The sequence below is a fragment of the Brachyhypopomus gauderio genome, chromosome 3 (genome assembly GCF_052324685.1).
Source record: "Brachyhypopomus gauderio isolate BG-103 chromosome 3, BGAUD_0.2, whole genome shotgun sequence".
Lineage (NCBI taxonomy): Eukaryota > Metazoa > Chordata > Actinopteri > Gymnotiformes > Hypopomidae > Brachyhypopomus > Brachyhypopomus gauderio.
Genome location: NC_135213.1, coordinates 33,963,325 through 33,985,824, shown reverse-complemented (window position 1 = coordinate 33,985,824; position 22,500 = coordinate 33,963,325). Strand labels below are relative to the sequence as shown.

The window sequence follows — 22,500 nt, the reverse complement described above, 5'->3', positions numbered from 1 at the left end:
TGCCTGATACCACAGTGGTTCATGGAGCCACCTTAATGCTCCTAACATCCAGCAGACTGATAATATTTTTCTGAACACATTTACTAAAGCATCTGAGTAAAGGGCTGAGCATTTATAGCTGCATCTTTATCATTCCCACAGACAGGCACCGCTGGGCCTGCTGACATCACATGCAACGACAGAGATTTGTTTCCATGTTTACATCCATAAGAATGTGTGACCTGGGAGCGTAATCCCCCTCTCCCAACACACACACCCACACACACACATCTGTTTCACCTGGAGATGTACTTAACTCAGAGTGTGAACGATGTTCAGAAAGAAAAATCTAATTTGGAGTGTAGCTTAGTGCACCTGGTACCCATGCCATGGTGAGTGGGGGATACTGGGAGAGAGAGTGGGGAATACTGGGAGAGAGGGTGAGGAATACTGGGAGAGAGAGAGTGGGGAATACTGGGAGAGAGAGTGGGGGATACTGGGAGAGAGGGTGAGGAATACTGGGAGAGAGAGAGTGGGGAATACTGGGAGAGAGAGAGTGGGGAATACTGGGAGAGAGAGTGGGGGATACTGGGAGAGAGGGTGAGGAATACTAGGAGAGAGAGAGTGGGGAATACTGGGAGAGAGGGTGAGGAATACTGGGAGAGAGAGTGAGGAATACTGGGAGAGAGAGAGGGGAATACTGGGAGAGAGAGTGGGAGAGAGTGGGGAATACTGGGAGAGAGAGTAGGGAATACTGGGAGAGAGAGTGGGGAATACTGGGAGAGAGAGTGGGGAATACTGGGAGAGAGAGTGGGGAATACTGGGAGACAGAGTGGGAGAGAGTGATTAATACTGGGAGAGAGAGTGGGGAATACTGGGAGAGAGAGTAGGGAATACTGGGAGAGAGAGTGGGGAATACTGGGAGAGAGAGTGGGGAATACTGGGAGACAGAGAATGGGAGAGAGTGGGGAAGACTGGGAGAGAGAGTGGGGAATACTGGGAGAGAGAGTAGGGAATACTGGGAGAGAGAGTAGGGAATACTGGGAGAGAGAGTGGGGAATACTGGGAGACAGAGAGTGGGAGAGAGTGGGGAAGACTGGGAGATGAAAAAATGAAAAAGTAGAAAAAAAGAAGAAAAAGTCACACACTCATATTTCAAATGATGAACCCATTAGTGTTCATGGTCATGGGCTCAGAGTACAGAGACTGTGTTTGGGGCCCAGGGGAAGATTTCACAGATATTAAATAGACAAAGAGAATGTCGGGTTGAGTTAAACACAAAGCTGTGTTCATGTACAATAGTTCATTATGAAAAGAAAAAAAATGCATATTCATGCTGGGCCATATTATTAATCTAAAGTATGGGTGTGTGTGTGTGTGTGTGCGTGGAATATGCCCCATTTTTCAAAGCTACACTCTGTCATTCATATGTACTAATTACCAAACAGAATTGAAATGAAATGCTTTCAAGCCACTGTTGAGGTCTTATGAATGGAGGTGCTCAGTGTGTAAACCTTAATCCTAACCTTAACCTTAATTCTAACCTTAACTTAATGCTAAACCTAACCTTTCACAATCATGTATAATGCAGAGGGCCATTCCAACCTGGAATGTCTGTGTTATTATGCTTAAAGGTATCGCAACACATGCCAGATACTATGAGCCGTAGATCAATATAGTACAGTATACAAGGTTGGACTTGTATGTTACACACAAGCCACAGAACCTGTTGTGCATATGCGTCAAATGAAAACCTTTCTGTGTATATTTCTCTCTTTAATCTGAATAAACCCTGACAGGTTAGCAGGAGGAAAGTTGTGTGCACGGTACAGGAGGAGTTAAAGAGCAAAGCAGACCGATCCCTGTGACACACAGAACATCAGTCTCATCAAAGTCCATCTCCACATCTCTCCAGGGTTGCACTGGGAGCTTACCTGTTGGTGAAACTTATTCTTAAGAGTTGACAGCAAAGAGGTTAAAACTCTTATGTTTGCAGTTGCATGATTACTACTGCAGGATTTGTAAGAGTTCGTCATCCAGAGCCTAAAACGTAGAATTGTGCAGAGTTTTAAGCTATTAGTTGGGGATTAAGATGTCTGGCTTTACTCATACACACTCTCTCTCTAACGATACCTGCACAGAATTAAAAGATTAATAAAGCAACCAACCATACTACAAGCACCCCTACCACACCACTGCATCCATGTTCTCCAGGGCTTTATTTTACATAATGTAGGCTGAAAAACTACAATGAGATTTCTACCAACATGTATACTCATGCCATCTCCCATGAATTATTCATGAAGTGACCAGCGACTTGAAACAGGCCAATAATTATTCATAAAGAACCGGGTTAGGCTGATTAAAACGATGCTGTATCATCATCAGTAAGGTGTGTCCTTCTCTATAAACTACAAGCCCCAACATGCCATGTCTGTCATGTAATGCTGCTCACCAATCAGGAGATTGTTTATCAAAAAGATTTATGTTCCTAAGACTCAAACAATTATTTTACACAAATGAATTCACAAATTTCTCTCACTTCAGCATTTTTATTTTACATAGTAATGTAATGCAATTTTTTTAAGCATGTAATGCTTGTAAAGCAAAGTAATGTAATGTAAAGCATGTAAAGCAAAGTATTATATGCACATATACAATGTCCATGGAAAATACAAATTTTGGATCTTAGTTTTATTTCTTGGCTTTGATGCTCATTAATCCCCAACTAATAGCTTAAAACTCCGGTTAAACCTACTCTACCAGACCACCAACACTTACACTATCAGACCACCAACACCTACACTATCAGACCACCAACACCTACACTCTACCAGACCACCAACACTTACACTACCAGACCACCAACACTTACACTATCAGACCACCAACACCTTCACTATCAGACCACCAACACCTACACTATATCAGACCACCAAAACCTACAGTAGATAAGACTGACCCTATATATACAGAATACCTACAGCTAGAGCATTAATGCATAAATGTCTTTCAGTAAAACATACATTGCTTATCGCCTGAAAGCTTTTGTCGACAGACTGATCCCAGTTCTAACCCTTACTGTGGCATGTTGTAATTTAAATGAAATCACAGGTCCTGGATCAGTGATTAAATTGACTGTTAGAGGAGAGCGGCACCAATGGGGACTGGGTAATGAGACAGGAGTATCAGGGGGTCGATTGGCGGAGAACTCCCTCTGCACACATTAGCAAGCTAACGGAGCGATTATTCACCACGTCCGCTGATTGAGTTAGGTCATCTCATCATTCAGTGCTACCGAGAAAGGGGATGTTTGGGGAGGGGAGTGAAAAGAGAAATATCATCGAAGACCAGTCTAACTGTTCAGAATCATTGTGGGATAGGTTACAAACCAGCATAGGAGTTCTAATTATTGAAAAGCATTTGAGGTTATCTGGACCATTCAAACACTTTCATCTTCTACAAAGCTGTGTGAATGGTCACAGTTATCATATGTGATGTAATGAAAGGATAAGGGTTAGGCTTAGTATAAGGTATTAGTATTGGTATTAGGTGAACTGTTATGTTGAATTACAATACCAGATTAATCAGTGAATAAGACACACCACCAAAGAGGCTGAGAGTAGACAGTCCTGTTCAGGGCAGTCAAGGTCATTTCAATGCCGGTAACAAGAGGGCAAGACTTGAAGTAAGACCTCATCCTGTCTCCCCTACATGTTGGAGAAAGACATCATCCTGTCTCCCCTACATGTTGGAGAAAGACATCATCCTGTCTCCCCTACATGTTGGAGAAAGACATCATCTTGTCTCCCCTACATGTTAGAGAAAGACATCATCCTGTCTCCCCTACCTGTTGGAGAAAGACATCATTCTATCCACATTACAGGTTGAGAAAGACATCATCCTGTCTCCCCTGTCAGTACAGAGAGACACTCAAGTGACTGAGACATCCATCTCAGCATGTCTCTAGGGTTAGGGTTTGGGTCTCTTAATAGCAATTTGTGCATAGTAACTACTCCAGTACACTATACTCCTCCAGTGTGCTTTACTCCTCCAGTATACTATACTCCTCCAGTACACTATACTCCTCCAGTACACTATACTCCTCCAGTGTGCTATACTCCTCCAGTATACTATGTTCATGCAGTATGCTACAGTAACTGTGTCCACAGATTGGTGAGACACTAAGCAACCCTCAACCTTCTAATCGTAACAAATAGTTGATCGGTCTTATGCAGCTCATATGTGTTGGGACAAGCAGATACAGTTTCAGTGTCAACAATCACAGATACAGGAGTGTACTACACTGTAAAAAAAAATCCGTTAAATTTACGGTAAAAGACTGGCAGCTGTGGTTGCCAGAACTTTACCGTAAAAAAACGGTGACAATGTAAAAAACACTACGGTATCTTTTTTGACAACCGTAAATTTCATCATTTAGAACTGTTCTTTTTACGGAAAATGACTTTACAGCTTACAATAATACACTGTAAAAAAAACGGTGACAATGTAAAAAACACTACGGTATCTTTTTTGACAACCGTAAATTTCATCATTTAGAACTGTTCTTTTTACGGAAAATGACTTTACAGCTTACAATAATACACTGTAAAATTAACAACTTTTTAAAATAAACCTATTTACGGTGAATAATTTTAAAAACAACTGTTTATCTCTATGATGAACACATTACAACCATTATTATTTTACAGTATTTGATTGTAAAGTCCAACTTCACAGTAAATTACAGGCAGGCCGCCATCACTAGGGCCTCCCAGTTGATGCCACCAATGATCTATATTATTATCTATAATATAGATCATTGGTTGCCACATTTTAAGGCAACAAGGCACTTTTATTTTGCCTTAGCAACGTAATCACGCATGAAACCGTAATCACGCGTAGTAAACACAATATGAGTAAACATGAGGGCAGGTCATTAGCACTGTAACATTACACAAACACGGTAGGTAGACTCAGACAATGTACAACTACATAAACTAATACAGGGAGACTTAAACTAACAAAACATATAATCAAATACATAATCAACAACAGCATGTCATAACACTTACACATAACGCGTATCAATAACGGAGCCGCGGGGGCTCATGGGAAGTAGCGCCGCCCCCAGTGGACCGACGCTACACAATTTTACAGACTTTAAGCAGAAAAGCCTTAAATTTTCTCAACAATCAGCAGTGCGCCTTGTATGTGCACTGAATTCAAAAATCTGTCCCTGACACAGATACGTAATGTACGGAGCCCGTAAGGTGACATCATGTAAAAATAATAATAACGCGTGGCCACGACTTACTAGCGTGCGAACGCCTTACTAACGCGTGGCCACGACTTACTAACGCGTGCGAATGAGATAATTAACGCGTGCGAACGAGATAATTAAGTATTACTTTATATAAAGCCAGGTTTATCTTCCTTGGGCAGTCAGTTAGTGTACATCCCCTCCTTGCCAGTCAGTTCACGAACAACCCTGGGATCTGCTTATTTTGCTGTGAAAAAATTAACTTTGTTGCCGCACATGAAAGGCGACATTAGTATCTCATCCCCACGCCTTAATGATCTTCGCACGCGTTAGTAAGTCGTGGCCACGCGTTATTTTATTTTTTACATGATGTCACCACAGTGAATGGTTTTCACTGTAAATTGAAATGTAGGCTACTCATCAGCAAAATCTGTAATTTAGACTGAATATTTTTTTTATTTTTAGGGTAATTCCTTGTTTACTACATTACGGAATTTTCCAATATATTTTACCTAAAATATTGAAATTAACATTAAAAATGTGTGCTTTCTACATATTATGACTGTAAAAATTAATTTTATATACTGTTTATTTTTTTATTTTTTAACCCACTGATACAGGAGTGTGTGCTAACCCTAAACCACAGTTACAGGAGTGTGTGCTAACCCTAACCCACTGATACAGGAGTGTGTGCTAACCCTAAACCACAGTTACAGGAGTGTGTGCTAACCCTAAACCACAGTTACAGGAGTGTGTGCTAACCCTAACCCACAGATACAGGAGTGTGTGCTAACCCTAAACCACAGATACAGGAGTATGTGCTAACCCTAAAGCACAGATACAGGAGTGTGTGCTAACCCTAAACCACAGTTACAGGAGTGTGTGCTAACCCTAACCAACTGATACAGGGGTGTGTGCTAACCCTAACCCACTGATACAGGAGTGTGTGCTAACCCTAACCCACTGATACAGGGGTGTGTGCTAACCCTAAACCACAGTACAGGAGTGTGTGCTAACCCTAACCCACAGATACAGGAGTGTGTGCTAACCCTAACCCACAGATACAGGAGTGTGTGCTAACCCTAACCCACAGATACAGGGGTGTGTGCTAACCCTCCCCACAGATAAGGGAGGCTGGCTGATTCATGTGAAAAAGATGCATCTCTTCTGAACTCTTCTGAAGCATATGCTAAGATTCCAGCTGCTATACCAGCACTGCCTCTAGAGGGCACCTGCACACTTTTTGTTTTTATGGGGCAGTCGAGGTCTGGTGGTCAGAGAACCGGATACCTTGTGACTGGAGGGTCATTGGTTTGATTCCCAGCTAGGCCATGACTGAGGTGACCTTGAGCAAGGCACTTAACCTTGGGTGCTGGGCTGGGTTTAGGGCTGTCCACTGCTCTGGGCATGTGTGCACCACAGCCCCCTTGGGATCACTTGTGTGTGTGTGTGTGTGTGTGTGTGTGCGCCCGCGCGCGCATGCGCGCCTTGGTTTCAAGTCTCTATTACCTTTTTCTCAAAAGTTACAACCGACCAGCATTTGCCTGGTGGTTTTCATACCTGTACTCTAACCCTAACCCTGACCCTGAACGTCTTACCCTGACCCTGAATGTCTTACCCTAACCCTGACCCTGAACATCTGACCCTAACCCTGACCCTGAACTTCTGAACCTAACCCTGAATGTCTGACCCTGAATGTCCCACCCATCCAAAATGACATTTGACAGGAAGAGTCGTGGTGGTGTTGGGACCCTAGGGGGCAGGTGTACACCTTTTGGGTGTACTGAACCACAGATTTCTTTATAACATCCTGAACTTGAGTTCTTTTATCCAAAGACTGAACATGTGCCTATAACTTGTGTCTACAAATGGATGAATGCTTTAGAAGAAGAACACATGGAATCCCAAACACAGCAGCTTTCTGACAACCTTTATATGGTGAATGAATTTACTGTAAAACATACAGGACTTATGTGTCAGCCTCCAAGGAGAGGGGTCGCCAGCTGCAGGCTCAAGTCTTCTGAGGGGGCTTGGGGAATGTGACAGCTCCGTAGTCTTCTGAGGGGGGTTGGGGAATGTGACAGTTTAGTAGTCTTTTGGGGGGGGTTGGAGAATGTGACATGTTCGTAGTTTGCCCTAGGACAGAGTCAACCCCTGGACTAAATGTCAGGCCTGCAGAGAGGAGAAGCTCAATAAAGGTCTTCTTAACAGCTGCAGGCACTGAAGATCGCAGCGGCTATAGGTGGCAGCAGGACAGAAGCCAGAAAACCATTATCCGGTTCTGCGTATGAGGATCATTAAAGTAACTTAACACATGTCTCTGAGAGATCGTTCATGTATGTACTCATTCCAAATCTCACGAATAAGCACTATGTGTTTATGATCTATGCTTCCATGAGGGAGAAATGATTCAGAAGAGTGTTTGTTTAGCGGTGTTGCATGGTGAACTCTCAAGGCTGCATCAGGAGAGGTGTGGTAGATGTTGGGCTGCTAGGAGAGGTGTGTGCACCTAGATTATTCCTAACCATAACCTAACCCCTAACCCTAAAGACTATAGATACATACAAAGTACATTTATACTGAGAACACCCAACTTTTGGGGTGAAGCCCACATTCTTTCACAGTGAGTGATGTTAATGTTTTACTGCGTAACCCTTAACCTGAAACTGAAGATCCCACCTTTGCCACTACACAACATGTTACAGAATGAGTCTAAAGAAGCCAGACCAGTACGCTGATATCACCCACGTATCCACAAATAAATATTTTACTAAAAATAGTTTTATCCCACTTCTATGGGAACTCCTTGAGGGACACATCTCACACTGTGCAACTGTGTGACCTCCAGGGGAAAAAAACCACCCTCGGTTGTCATGTTTTCATGGAAGACCATCACATTGTGCATCCCCACAGGAGTTTCAATTCCTGCCACCCCTGCGACTGGGACTGACCTCACCACGCATCACCAACACACACCATGACTGAAATGCCACCTGCCACAGAGGGGAGCCGTTCTGCTCCTGAAAAACTGAAAATCTGCTCCATGAAATTGAGCATCTACTCGGGTGCAACAACACAGATTTCACCAGGGAAATCTCCTCTGAGCGTGGATAGAAAGAGGCAGATTGATGTCTTTGCTGTTCTGCTGTCTTGGCTATTTGCAGGGTAAGCTCATGGAGGCATCAGTCAGTAGACCTGGAGGGTTAGGGTTAGTCAGTCAGTAGACCTGGAGGGTTAGGTTTAGTCAGTCAGTAGACCTGGAGGGTTAGGGTTAGTCAGTCAGTAGACCTGGAGGGTTAGGTTTAGTCAGTCAGTAGACCTGGAGGGTTAGGGTTAGTCAGTCAGTAGACCTGGAGGGTTAGGGTTTGGTTTAGGTTTAGTCAGTCAGTAGACCTGGAGGGTTAGGGTTAGTCAGTCAGTAGACCTGGAGGGTTAGGGTTTGTCAGTCAGTAGACCTGGAGGGTTAGGTTTAGTCAGTCAGTAGACCTGGAGGGTTAGGGTTAGTCAGTCAGTAGACCTGGAGGGTTAGGGTTTGGTTTAGTCAGTCAGTAGACCTGGAGGAGGGTGTCTATTGTTTAAATGCCAGAACATTAGATGATTGTGAGCTACACTACACTGATTTGACCATGTTTGACTGACCTCTGACCTTTGACAACTCTTAGTCAAAGTCAAATTTATTCATATAGCGCTTTTTACAACACGTCGTCACAAATCAGCTTTACAATCACATGGGTCCAGATCCCTAATGAGCAAGCCAGGAGCGACAGTGACATGGAGAATCTCCCTAGGAGGGTTAGGTAGAAACCTCGGGAGGACCAGGACTCCAAAGGGCCCCCATCCTCCTAAGGGCCTGTACAGAAATGTCTCTGGTAGCAGCATGTAAGCAGGATATAAAATCCAGGTTAAATATGTGAACATCAAACAATTTAAACAACCATATATGTAGCTCACGTGGCAGTGGCAGTAGCATGTGGCTCCAGCAGGCTTATCTATAGCAGCAGGGAGGGGCCTGGAAGTGACCACCGTCATGAGGGTCACTGAGACATTGCTTTCCCAAGTCATTATCTCAACTAGAGTGATCACATGACATGGCTGGATGACAGCACCAACATTTCACATTACCAGAAGAAGATTACCACACCTTCATATGTAGAATATTAATTGAAGGCTTGATTAAATAGGCGAGTCTTAAGTCTAGATTTAAAGATTGGAACTGCGTCAGAATCTCGGATTGGAGCTAGAAGACTATTCCGCAACTGATGGGCTTTAAAGAAGCTGTAGTCTTGCTAATTTTTAGAACTAAGATAAATCCTGCAGCAGGCAGGAGGAGGTATAATGCAATGTGTTCACTCAGATATTGTGGAGAAAGACCATTTAATGCCTTATAGGTCAACAGAAGAATTAAAAAATCAATTCGACACTTAGGTGGCCTCCTTGACCCTAATTCTCAGAAAAACTATTGAAAAAAACTCTAATTCATCCAAAACCAATGGTTGAAGAATCCACTTCACCATGTACTCCAGAGCTAAAACCAAACCCAAGTCCCATTAATGACACGTACTCTAATCACAGGGATATTAAAAAACAGCAAAAAATAGAGCAGTGCTTAACGAGCGCTTAACGAGCGTCGGCCTGTGCTTTATTCTCAGTGTCTTTCTCGTCCACATGTACTGTGGTGAGGGATGTCATTGTAAACACCTAACCCCAACACCAGGTATACGTTCAGTCAGCTCTTTGCACCAGTGCACAGATGTTGCCAAGGGCAGGAATAAGGGTGTTTGACTAGGATTAGTTTTTTAACTGAATATCTTTGAATATATGAGAGTACCATTATACAATTTAGAGTATTTCAAGAGTGCAAATAATGTGTTTTCATTTGTTTCATTAGGTGCATGATCTTTTCAAAGAGATGAGTTTTCAGTCAGCATTTCAAGACATTGAGGAACTCTGTGCAGTCACTGGAAGTTCTTCCACAATCTGGGTGCCAGGAGGGAGAGTTTTGGTGTTTGTCTTCCATGAGTCTTGAATGTGGTGAGTGAACCTGCATGGGCAGGAGGGGATTTGACCTTGGTGATCAGGCTTTGACCTTCACCATTGGGCCATCTTTGGCCTTGTATGCAAGCATTAGAATTTTCAGAAAATTTTCATCCTGAAGTGCATAAATACAGTAACAGATGGGTCTCATAAAAAAAGACAACTTTTTGAATTAAGACACAGATTATTTCTCACTTAAGACACAAAAAATTTGTTCAACTGGAACTGACAAAATATTTTCCTTTTACAGTCTTATTACTATAAAGTGTGTGTGTGTTTAGTTCTAGGGGAGAGTTCAAGCCTGTTTGTTTGTGACTGGTGAGTTTGCTCATCAGTAAGCTGCAGTTATTCCAACCCAAGCTATAATTCAGAGTGATTGCATTTGAATACGTTACCATATAGGGACACACACACAGTCACTCTCTCTCTCTCTCTCTCTCTCTCGCGCACACACACACACACACACACACACACACACACACACACACACACACACACACACACACACACACACACACACACACACACACACACAGATTCCTCTGATTAGTACTCATTGGTGATGTCTGCTCAGCTCTAACAGTCATCAAAACCCTTTATGCACAGGAAGGGCAGGAAAACAGCACTAAACCAACTGGGACTGTATGATCATCTAATCTGAGTGGTGAAGCAAGAATGGCCTTACGAATCAGTCCTCCACCAAAACATGACTCTGCAAAACATACCATAAAACATGACTCTGCAAAACATACCATAAAACATGACTCTGCAAAACATACCATAAAACATGACTCTGCAAAACATACTCAGAATAACATAACTAAAAACAATGGAAGCCCATCACAAGATAGCAATCCCCTCCCCTGCCCTATCCTCCCTTCCCCCCTCCCCATCCCCCCCTCTCTCAACTCTCCCTTCCCCCCTCCCCATCCCCCTCTCTCAACTCCTCCCTTCCCCCCTCCCCATCCCCCCCTCTCTCAACTCCTCCCTTGCCCCCTCCCCATCCCCCTCTCTCAACTCCTCCCTTCCCCCCTCCCCATCCCCCTCTCTCAACTCCTCCCTTCCCCCCTCCCCATCCCCCTCTCTCAACTCCTCCCTTCCCCCCTCCCCATCCCCCTCTCTCAACTCCTCCCCTCCCCCCTCCCCATCCCCCTCTCTCAACTCCTCCCTTCCCCCCTCCCCATCCCCCTCTCTCAACTCCTCCCTTCCCCCCTCCCCATCCCCCTCTCTCAACTCCTCCCTTCCCCCCTCCCCATCCCCCTCTCTCAACTCTCCCCTCCCCCCTCCCCATCCCCCTCTCTCAACTCCTCCCTTGCCCCCTCCCCATCCCCCTCTCTCAACTCCTCCCTTCCCCCCTCCCCATCCCCCTCTCTCAACTCCCCCCTCCCCATCCCCCTCTCTCAACTCTCCCCTCCCCCCTCCCCATCCCCCTCTCTCAACTCCTCCCTTGCCCCCTCCCCATCCCCCTCTCTCAACTCCTCCCTTGCCCCCTCCCCATCCCCCTCTCTCAACTCCTCCCTTCCCCCCTCCCCATCCCCCTCTCTCAACTCCTCCCTTCCCCCCTCCCCATCCCCCTCTCTCAACTCCTCCCTTCCCCCCTCCCCATCCCCCCCTCTCAACTCTCCCCTCCCCCCTCCCCATCCCCCTCTCTCAACTCCTCCCTTCCCCCCTCCCCATCCCCCTCTCTCAACTCCTCCCTTCCCCCCTCCCCATCCCCCTCTCTCAACTCCTCCCTTCCCCCCTCCCCATCCCCCTCTCTCAACTCCTCCCTTCCCCCCTCCCCATCCCCCTCTCTCAACTCTCCCCTCCCCCCTCCCCCTCCCCCTCTCTCAACTCCTCCCTTCCCCCCTCCCCCTCCCCCTCTCTCAACTCCTCCCTTCCCCCCTCCCCCCCTTCTTTCCTCATCTGGGTCATGTTTAAATTCTGGATCACTAAGCCATTCCAGGGACAATGTCTGCAGTTCTGCATGGCTAATGATGACAGAGGAACGCTGGATATCATATGTTAATTGTGCTTAATTTGGCACTTAAATGTTTTACTACCACTGTTACAGCATAACTGTATAATCACTTACAGGGTAAAATACTGATGGACAGTGTGTAACCATGCAATGGTCTGCAGTCACATAATGGGAAAACAGAACAGATACATAAAGTGAGTATAGTGTGAGTATAGAGTGAAAATAAGAGTGTGGATTGTCACAATTTACATGGTTAAAGATTTAGACAGAGTGGTTGTATGGTTGTAACAGAGTGGTTGTATGTAATCTCTGTTGCTGTAACAATTATGTTTGTAATTATTTTGACTGGGCATAAATAACTTTTAACAGAGTAAAATAAATTGCCCAATCAGGACTTTTGTGTGCATGGTGTCTAGGTGTAATGTAGGCAGATACAGCCATGCTTGCTTTCTCATTGGTCAGACCTTAAGTGTGAGGCCCTGGTGGTCTGTTCAATCCAACAACACAATTATAAAGTGACGTTTTGATGTTTGGACATCCTGTGTGACCAATGTCAAGAGAAAACTAGGCCACGCTGCTCCTTCCTATGCATGAACACTTGGCTACAGTAGCTACATTAGCTATTAGTGCTGGCTAACTTTCAGCGTGAATTCAAAATGGCAGCAGTAGATATGATCGATTTGATGGCTAATTTATTACCTTTATTATTCATTAGATTTTTAATTTATTAGCTTTGGCTTTTCTGTGACAGACTTTCAGTGAAAAGCAACAAATTGTACAGAAATGGTAGATAATTCTAGTGTTCTAATAAGAATAATAATCTTTATTTGTATAGCACCTTTTATAGAAACATGCAACTAAAAAAATTATATCTAGATTTTATCTTTATTGTAGTCTGTTGTTGATCGATTTCTTTGGAGCATTTTGAAGTGACAGCTCTATATTTCAGATTCGGGTTGACATAGTGGATGAAGGTGTGTGTGTGTGGTGGTGACATAGTGAGTGTAATCTGTATTGATCCCAACTCCTGTCATTTTGTATTGTCAATATACAGTATAAAAACCTAAAACATTTTAAGCATGCAAATGATTTATGCATGCATAACTATGCTATCATATTAAGGAACGTTTCTCCGCCCCAAAATGTTGATTTATTCAGCTTTATAAATCTCATTATGCCCACTTTTGGAATGACTACATAGTTTGTGAGATCTTTATTATTGACCAAACTGAAGGCATAGATTAAATAGTCATTTGTTAGTTAGTTTAAACTTAATAATTGATAAGTTTATCTCACGGTGAAGAATTATGCCCTATGTTCAACTTAGCCAAATTCCACCAAAAGAACATTCAGATGAAAAACCACAACATGTTCCTGTACCATTAATGCACAGGAAGCCCTCTCACCCCTCTCACCCCTCCCTCTCACCCCTCTCACCCCTCCCACCCCTCCCTCTCACCCCTCTCACCCGAGGACTGCGCTTCCAAACCCTCATACTTCATGGACATTTTACATTCTGCAGAGCACTATCTGATGGATTTAATTCTGCCCACGTGGGGGTGTGAATGATTTCTCAATATTCTGAAATGAAAGCAGTGGAGGTGGTGAGAGCAGGCTGGGGTGCTAAAATCCAATGTGGCGGGGGGGGGGGGGGGGGGGGGGAGTCGGAGACATGGGGCGTGTGGGACGTGAGACACGCAGGGCATGAGACGTGGGGCGTGGAGGGTGTGGGGCATGGAGGGTGTGGGTGGTGTAGGGCATGGGGCGTCAGACATGTGGGGCATGGAGGGTGTGGGTGGTGTAGGGCATGGGGCGTCAGACATGTAGGGCATGGAGGGTGTGGGTGGTGTAGGGCATGGGGCGTTGGGGGTGTGAGGCGTGGGAGATGTGGGGCGTGGTGTTGGGCGTGGGCGACATGGGGCATGGGGGACTGCATTTCTGATTAGGAAGAAACAAGCTTCCAAATATCAGATTAACTGGTCTGAATTAATGAAGGCATTGCACACAAAAATCAGTGAATGAAGAACTGTGTCTAGATGTGTGGAGAAGTCCTTCCATCAGAAACCTCCAGCTTGTTCTTATTCATTTACCATACCTACCTGAACCCTAATGGTGGAGATCATCCATGTCTATTGGATCACTATTCCAGAGAAACAAAAAATGAGAAGGTAGCTGTCTTTCAGAGGTGACGTCACACTTTAAATGGTTTGAAGAACAAAGTCCACAGCTGAGAGAGTTGAAACACATCAGAGGAGAAAGCTGCGGACCCATAACAGGTTAGGAGCACACCACATTTAAGGATTAGTGCCAGTTCCTTGCTTTGACCTAAGCTGTCGTGGTCTGAGAATGTTTTCACTACAAGCCATTGCAGGTGGTCCTAACATGCGTTGTCACGAATCCTAGATGTAATCTGGCCTTTACTGATCCATGTCAGTCTTTCAGTAAAGGCCGGATCTCTCTGTAATCAAAGCGGATACCACATCCCAGACTTCCTCCTCGTGGCTTAGCTTAGCGCCATGTGTGCACTGTCTGCACGCTAAGCTCTCTTCTTCTCAAATAGCCCTTAATAACCAACAGAATAAATAAATTATTCTGCCTCCTTAGCCAGATGGAGCAATTGTGCTCAGAAAATTCTAGAATGTCAAATGAATTTCTGCTCAGCCCACATACTGAGGCTTCTAGAGCTCTGAATTTCCTCCTTTGCAGACCAGTCTGGCACAGCCATGGAAGACATGCTTATTATAAGCCGTGCAATTGCTCATTGACTTCATCCAAGAAATCCTGTGAATGACAGCCGCCTATTCGCCCGTTTGGTGTTGGTGACATGTTGGTGATCTGAAAATAAAAGGAGCAGACTTCCTCCTGTGAATCCTGAGGGACGGCAGCCATGTCTAAACGCTGACAGACTGCCAAGCAGACGCTGAGCCCAACACACCAATCCTCCTGGCCTGTAATACTGCTCAGTATTAACACAGCGTTCTCGAGGGGCCTGGCCCCCTCCCCGTCACCCACATCCACCATCACATCAGCTGTTGTTCTAAAACTGGAGTTTTGTGCAGGTGTCGATACAGACCGGCCTAGGAGGGGGTCGCTAGTTTAAATGAGCCAGAAATGTTCTGCAATTTGGCATCAACATTGTAGACTGAAAAAAACTGAGAAACACCTTTTCTTTAAAAATAAAATCGTGCTCACCCTGTTTCTAAGGTTATATAGTAAGTGGGTTTGAAAACTAAGGAACAGGAAAAATAGCAATGTAACTCCTTTTAGTCCTGCCTTAGATAATACCTTATACTGCCAGAGGTTTGCCAAGTGCAGCCTTTGATGGAAAAAAAAGGAAGTGTATGTGTGTGTGTGTGTGTGTGTGTGTGTGTGTGTGTGTGTGTGTGTGTATTATACACACACACACTTCCTTTTTTTTCCCCACACACACTTAATTATTATACACACATACTTAAGTATATAGAATTATAGGGAATGTATAAACAAATTTGCTAAACATATTTTGCCTTCATGAAAAATAAAGCAGGAAAACTGACATTTCCTGAACCTCAACATGATAAATCTGTCTTTCCTCTATGGTCAGACTCCGATGTTCAGTGATTATCAGACCAGCTATCTCCACCGACTCCTGTGGCGTCCGCGTCCATAACGAAGGTTAGAACCAAGGACACACCCAGCCTGAGCACATAAACCCTTCACTCTGTCCTCCAACCCTGCAGTGCTAGTCCATCTAATTTGGTCTTACAGAATCTTTGTACTTTGCACTGTGTTCCGTTAATGTCGTTAATTTGCCCCTGCTGTTTTTCAATTTAAATTATATGCATAATTAAATCATTTTAATTTCCATTTCAATTTAAATAAACAGCACATTGAGCTGTCAGTTTGACGAACTGGCTTCAAGCTACATGTCACAATTGCCCCCTCCCTGGCATCGTGGTTCCCACGGCGACGCATAGTTTTCTTCCTTGTATTGTTCCCGTGTGCTTGTTTTGGTTTCATTCCCGGTCAGTAATTATTTTTTCCCGTTTCACCTCGTTATGATTTTACTGATTGTATATTTAAGCCTGAAGTTTTCCTGAGTTCCCTGTTAGTTATTATATAGCTGTTTCTCTCACTTCAACGTTTGATTGGGCTGTAGCTCGTGTTATGACTATAGTTACGTGTTCTGTGTACGTTTCGTGTGACCCTAACCCCTAACCTCTCTGTTGTAGTTCTCTTCTGTTCTCCGGTGTCTTCATTCCTCTCCTGCACATGGGCAGTGCCTCTTAGCAATCACTACACAACCTTGTTTTCTATATTTTGTGCTTATTTTGTTCTGCATTAATTTCATATTTCATATATACTCTTCAACATGCTTAATCTCAGTATATGATTTATACTGGGTTGGTGAACCTTTGTTAGAATTATAATTAAAATAAACTGATTCTGTATATATTGAGTATTCAAGCATGTTTTAAACTAATATCTTTCTGCATCACATGGCTGATGGACAATTGTTTCAATACCACATTACAACACACATTACTGTACTAAAGGCATCACGAAAGGTTAAACTTTGTACATTCATATTTGTCCTATTAACAATATCAGTGAACTCTTGAAGAATAATTCCAAACCAGGGTTAGGCTTAACCATTAGTCTATTAATACCGTTAATGCATTACCTTTTGAAACAGAAAATATCATTTCTATATAACTCTACCTTTTACCCTAACCTTTCCCTTTGAGGTGTGACTATCCAGCCCAACCTTGGGAGTGATGGCGGTGTCCTAAAGAGAACAGAGCCATGTAGGCAGACTGCCACCATGTGGTCCCACTGTCATCAGTTGTGACAGCCTCAGCACAAAGGAAAACTGATCTCAGTTCAGTGCACATTTAGAGTATGCAGCAATCAGTGGATCAAATAAAAATACAACAAATCTGTTCACTGATCCAGAACCAGGTTAACAAATTGAATCAGTCCTAGTCAAAACTTGAAATAAAAGCAGCAGCTATCATGAAGGGTGAGAATTAATCAGAAATGATTTAAATGCCAAACAGGATGAGTTTTTCGTATTTGTAATGTACAAGGGAAAAGGAATATCACAGCAGTGCTAACCAAATGGAAGAAAAAGAATAAAGTTTCCTTCCAGAGTGTCCTGAGGCAGGATGGGAGATAACAGACTGCTGTTGAGAGGAAGAGGAGGAAGACTCCCTGAACTTTCCTTCATGGCAGATGAGCAGCTCTGTGGTCTGCATTGTCTTCTAATGCTAAGAGCACATTTCCCAAATCTCACTTGTTAACACCCATTTCCTAACCCCTAACCCAAACCCTTAAACCAAACCCCTAACCCCTAACCCAAACCCTAAGCGCACATGGCCCAACTGTAACCGAACCCTAACGGCCTGCTCATTCATAATTTACCCAGAAAGCTGAAGACCAACCCTAACGCTCCCGGCAGCTGCATGTTTGCAGGTCGAAACATTTTAGAAATGAGCGCAGACCGATTCATCTGATTAATGCCTTTTATTTTAATATCTGCAGTTCCTGCAAATTCTATTCTGGCTGGCATCAGAAATATCCACCACTGTAAATTGTTGTAAAAACCATTTTACAAACTTTTTGTATTTTGTATTACTAAGCTGAGTGGTTGGCCAGTACAGACGGTATGAAAGCGTGAGGTGCTGGGCGTGGGTCTCCCCTGTCATCTGTAGATAATAGAGGACTTATATCTGTTGAAGGATTCAGGAGCACCTTGTGTGAATAATGAGTTACCGGATGATATCTAAAATTAATAGTGACATTAATGCAAAAACTTAAAGATAGCCATCACTGTATGCTAGTTTCCACCCCTTCAAATGACACATAGGTAGCTAGCTAGGATTTGGGTAAGGACTAGGATTAGGACCAAGTCTAAGAGTTAGGATTAGGGTTAGTTCCCTGAGGCATTATGCAATTATTATCTGGGCTAATGTTTTAAAAGTCCATAAAAACCAGATACAATCGAGCTAAGAAACCTAAAATAGCTTATAGAAACTTAAAAACAACAAAAGCCAAGAAAATTTAAAACAAAATAAAAAAAATAAGCAAAATATCCTGGGGTGAGGGCCAATACCAACGACAACACGAATTTCATGTAACTATTTGGACCCATGAAGAACCAAATATAAATTTCAGGTTAACTGCAGAGTGTTGACCTCTAGTTTGCCAGAACACGAGAATCATAGGATTTAAATAAAATAAAAAAAAAAGAGTTTTTCAATATATTCCCAAGGCAAACTGCTACTTGGCTAATTTCTCATGTTTTTGGCAAACACACACACACACACACACACACACACACACACACACAAACTGTTTCACAGTAAAACAGGCACATATACACACACACTCACACACATGAATAGCCCTGTACTGCCATCTGGTGGAAACAATAACAAACATCTAGGATTAAACCATTAATTTAAAATGACTAATTTAGAAATGTGGAAACTGCTAATGCCATTTTCAAAGTTGAATATAACTGGGTAATTCATTCTTTAGCAGGATGCAACTATGACCAAAAAACATGTATATCGGAGATGAACAGTACTGAAGGTTTTAATTGGTCATTTTTTTTAAATATTGTTTTTCTCCAAGTTATTACTTTGCCCTTTGCTTCATTTTATAGAAAATTCAAAAATGAAAAAAAGGAGTTTTACAAACATTTACAAATACAGAAACTTATGGGTGTTTATCCATAAAGTAAGAGAGATACTGAGGGCAGAGGTGGTGTTGAATTTAACATTTAACAAAACAAAGCCCACTCCAACTCCACCCCACCCCCTCCTTCCTGTACTTCACAAGTTACTTCCTATAACTGGGATATTGTTCAAGCCTCAAAATTTCTGCTCCCTGCTGCAAAATGGCCACCGTGACAAACCTGAGCCTGAAGACGATGTCTTCGGAGACCAGGAGGAAGAACGGCAGAGGAGTTTCAGAATCAGTTCCACGGGTCTGAACCTCAGCAACACAGACCTCACACAGAGCGAACTCCAACAGCAGGTGACCATCCGTGGCTTCCCGACCAGCACCATGTTTACGGCCGCACATTATATAAAATAAACATCGACAGAAGTGTCTGTTTTCACTAGAGTTCGCGTGTGTATCCCAGACGCACTCAGGAGCCTTAGGGCGTTACTGTGTGAGCAGACCGAGGGCTAAGGCAGGCCGTTAGCTGATGATCCTGACTGAGCAGACTGGACGTTGAAGTGCTATTTGAGGCGGAGCAGGTCCAGTTGGTCCTGATACTCAGTGAAGAGTCTTTGGAAACGCAGGTTCTGTCCCACCACAGGCAGAACCTCCATCAGCAGATCCCTCTTCCTCAGACCCTGGTTCATCAACCAAGCACATATGCACACACATCAAAACACATGGAAATGCACACACACACATACGCGCACGCACACACAACGCATCTCTAATTATTTGATGTACCTTTAACAGGTATCTAATGATTTACCTAACTACTCCAAAGAGAGTAAATGTGATTTCATTTTCTTTTTGAGGGTTGACAGGCCTAGGGTCAAGGGTCAGGACTCACCAGGACTTTCGGCTCCCAAGAAGTGCTACTGGACTTGTGCACCGGTCCTAGTAAATCCTTACACAACTCCCGTAAGCGCTGCTCATAACCTACACGCACACACACACACACACACACACACCTCACGTAAGTACTGCTCTTAATCCACACGCGCACACACACACACACACGCGCGCACACACACACACACACACACGCGCGCACACACGACTGCAAACATGTGTCCATGGCTGGACGTGTCCTCACCCTCGCTGACCAGGAAGCGTGTGTATATGAGCAGCCAATGGCGGTACTCGCTAGCAGACAGGAGGAGCAGGCAGGAACACAGCTGGTTCTCCAGGAAGGCCAGAGTTACGCCCTGCTGCAGGTGGTGAGGCGCAGAAGACAGACGAGAAGCCAGCCGGCCCGCGCTGAGGACCACCGAGCATGAGACGGGAAGAGCAAGTGTGAGAGCGCATTCAAACATTCAAACGGTTCCTCGTCTTTTACACTTGGACACAGCAAGTTCTCCAAGAGCTTTGGTGTTCTTCTACAGCTTCATGCTGTGCTTACAGTCCAGTGGGTGCAGTTCGACCCTTCACCCATCCTGAAGACACAGAGGCCCTAGCTCAGACCGCGCCCCCCTACCTCAGACCACGCCCCCCTACCTCAGACCACGCCCCTGTGTAGTGGCCAGAGGCCCCGTGACCCCCAAGGCACTCTGGGAAGAGACGCAGTTCCTGAAGTCAGCACACTGCACCAGCGAGTCCTGCTTATCCACGATGAGATTCCTGAAACAGAAAGAGACCGACGGCATGAGACCACAATAATGTCAGAGCTACACCCAGGCTCACATTATAGGCTGCCACACCTTATAGGCTGCCACACCTTTTACAGTACTGTAGGTACGGTCATAAATTTACTTTTAGCACCACAAATGAACTGATTCACCTTCACACATGTAACTGAATTTAGTGCTCACAGCTTCGTTTCATTAGACACACCCAATGCCAACCAGCATATAAAATCTAGTCAGTTTGTGGAATTCCTGCCCTGGTCAACTGGAAGTATCTGGGAGCCCAAATCCCCTCACAGACACAGACAGGCGTTGCTCGGTGATGTAGTGCATAGAAACCACCTCTTCATTTGCATAACTAACTCACGCAGAGCTCCACAGTGTATCTGTAAGCAACGCACGCAACCGTGCATGAAACGGTGCCAAAATGCCTCGGATCACTGTGTACTGGGTCAAGTGCTGCCTAGAGTGTCTAGCACGTCCAGTCCAGACCACTAGACCAGTGGAAATGTTCTGTCTGGAGTGAGGAACGCTCTGTTGTCAGAACAGGCAATGTATGAGAGAGAGTTAGATTTGGGTCACTGCAAACACGGAACAGGTGAACAGGACAAGACTGGTGCCTTCTGGACTGAGGTACTGACAGACACGCTTGACTTAGCGTTTGGGTTTGCTGACTAAACTACCCTTAATCCCTTTATCACTGGGAAACTCACTGACTATAAAAGTATCTTGAGTAAGGTTTTGGCATGAGGTACAGTGACCGACTGTAGCACAGTAAAGTACAGACATGGTCAAGGTACAATCTACTCAGGGTGAAGGAAGAATGAAGTTCTCACCACGTCTCCATAGAAGGACTGAAGCAGTAGAATTTCCCACTGGACAGGCCCACGATTGGAACACCCTGCTCAGTCAACATGCACTGGTGGACCGTAGCTTCTGTTCCTGGGGAGGGAAAAGGCAGAGACAACCAGAGAAATAATGTTGAATAATTTAATCTGATTATTTGTTGAGTGTTAGAGCAGACAAATCACCTGATATTAAGGGAAAACATATTTTTGCTTAAAGACCATGTTTAAAAAACACTTCAAAATGCACAATGTTACCTGACAAGATTGAGTTCAGAGATTCGTTTCTGACCAGAGCGACCTGTTTCTGAACATCCCTGCATACGAAAAGAAATTAACACGCTGAACATTTTCATAAAGCAAAATCTTACGGACACATACGATAAAAGAGGACATGGATCCTCATCTAGTGTTTACAGTATTGAGTAATACAGTAAGACTGCACTAACCCTAGTGTTTACAGTAATACAGTAAGACAACCCTAACCCTAGTGTTTACAGTAATACAGTAAGACAACCCTAACCCTAGTGTTTACAGTAATACAGTAATGCGACCCCAACCCTAGTGTTTACAGTAATACAGTAAGACTGCACTAACCCTAGTGTTTACAGTAATACAGTAAGACGACCCTAACCCTAGTGTTTACAGTAATACAGTAATGCGACCCCAACCCTAGTGTTTACAGTAATACAGTAATGCGACCCTAACCCTAGTGTTTACAGTAATACAGTAAGACGACCCTAACCCTAGTGTTTACAGTAATACAGTAAGACGACCCTAACCCTAGTGTTTACAGTAATACAGTAAGACGACTCTAACCCTAGTGTTTACAGTATTCAGTAATACAGTAAGACTGCACTAACCCTAGTGTTTACAGTAATACAGTAAGACGACCCTAACCCTAGTGTTTACAGTAATACAGTAATGCGACCCCAACCCTAGTGTTTACAGTAATACAGTAATGCGACCCTAACCCTAGTGTTTACAGTAATACAGTAAGACGACCCTAACCCTAGTGTTTACAGTAATACAGTAAGACGACTCTAACCCTAGTGTTTACAGTAATACAGTAAGATGACCCTA

General features: G+C 44.0%; 1 protein-coding gene across 1 annotated transcript in view; it reads right to left on the bottom strand.

Annotated features, from left to right (window-relative positions):
- Window positions 1-17,584: 17,584 nt before the first annotated feature.
- Window positions 17,585-22,500, bottom strand: part of hira (histone cell cycle regulator a) — a 19,663-nt gene continuing 14,747 nt past the window's right edge. The window contains exons 20-25 of the mRNA XM_076997837.1: window positions 21,676-21,734; window positions 21,409-21,514; window positions 20,445-20,567; window positions 20,044-20,207; window positions 19,798-19,886; window positions 17,585-19,585 (exon numbers count right to left, since the gene is read on the bottom strand). Of these exons, the coding sequence (XP_076853952.1) occupies window positions 19,469-19,585; window positions 19,798-19,886; window positions 20,044-20,207; window positions 20,445-20,567; window positions 21,409-21,514; window positions 21,676-21,734 (658 nt within the window). The 3' untranslated portion in view covers window positions 17,585-19,468. The remainder of the gene's footprint in view (window positions 19,586-19,797; window positions 19,887-20,043; window positions 20,208-20,444; window positions 20,568-21,408; window positions 21,515-21,675; window positions 21,735-22,500) is intronic.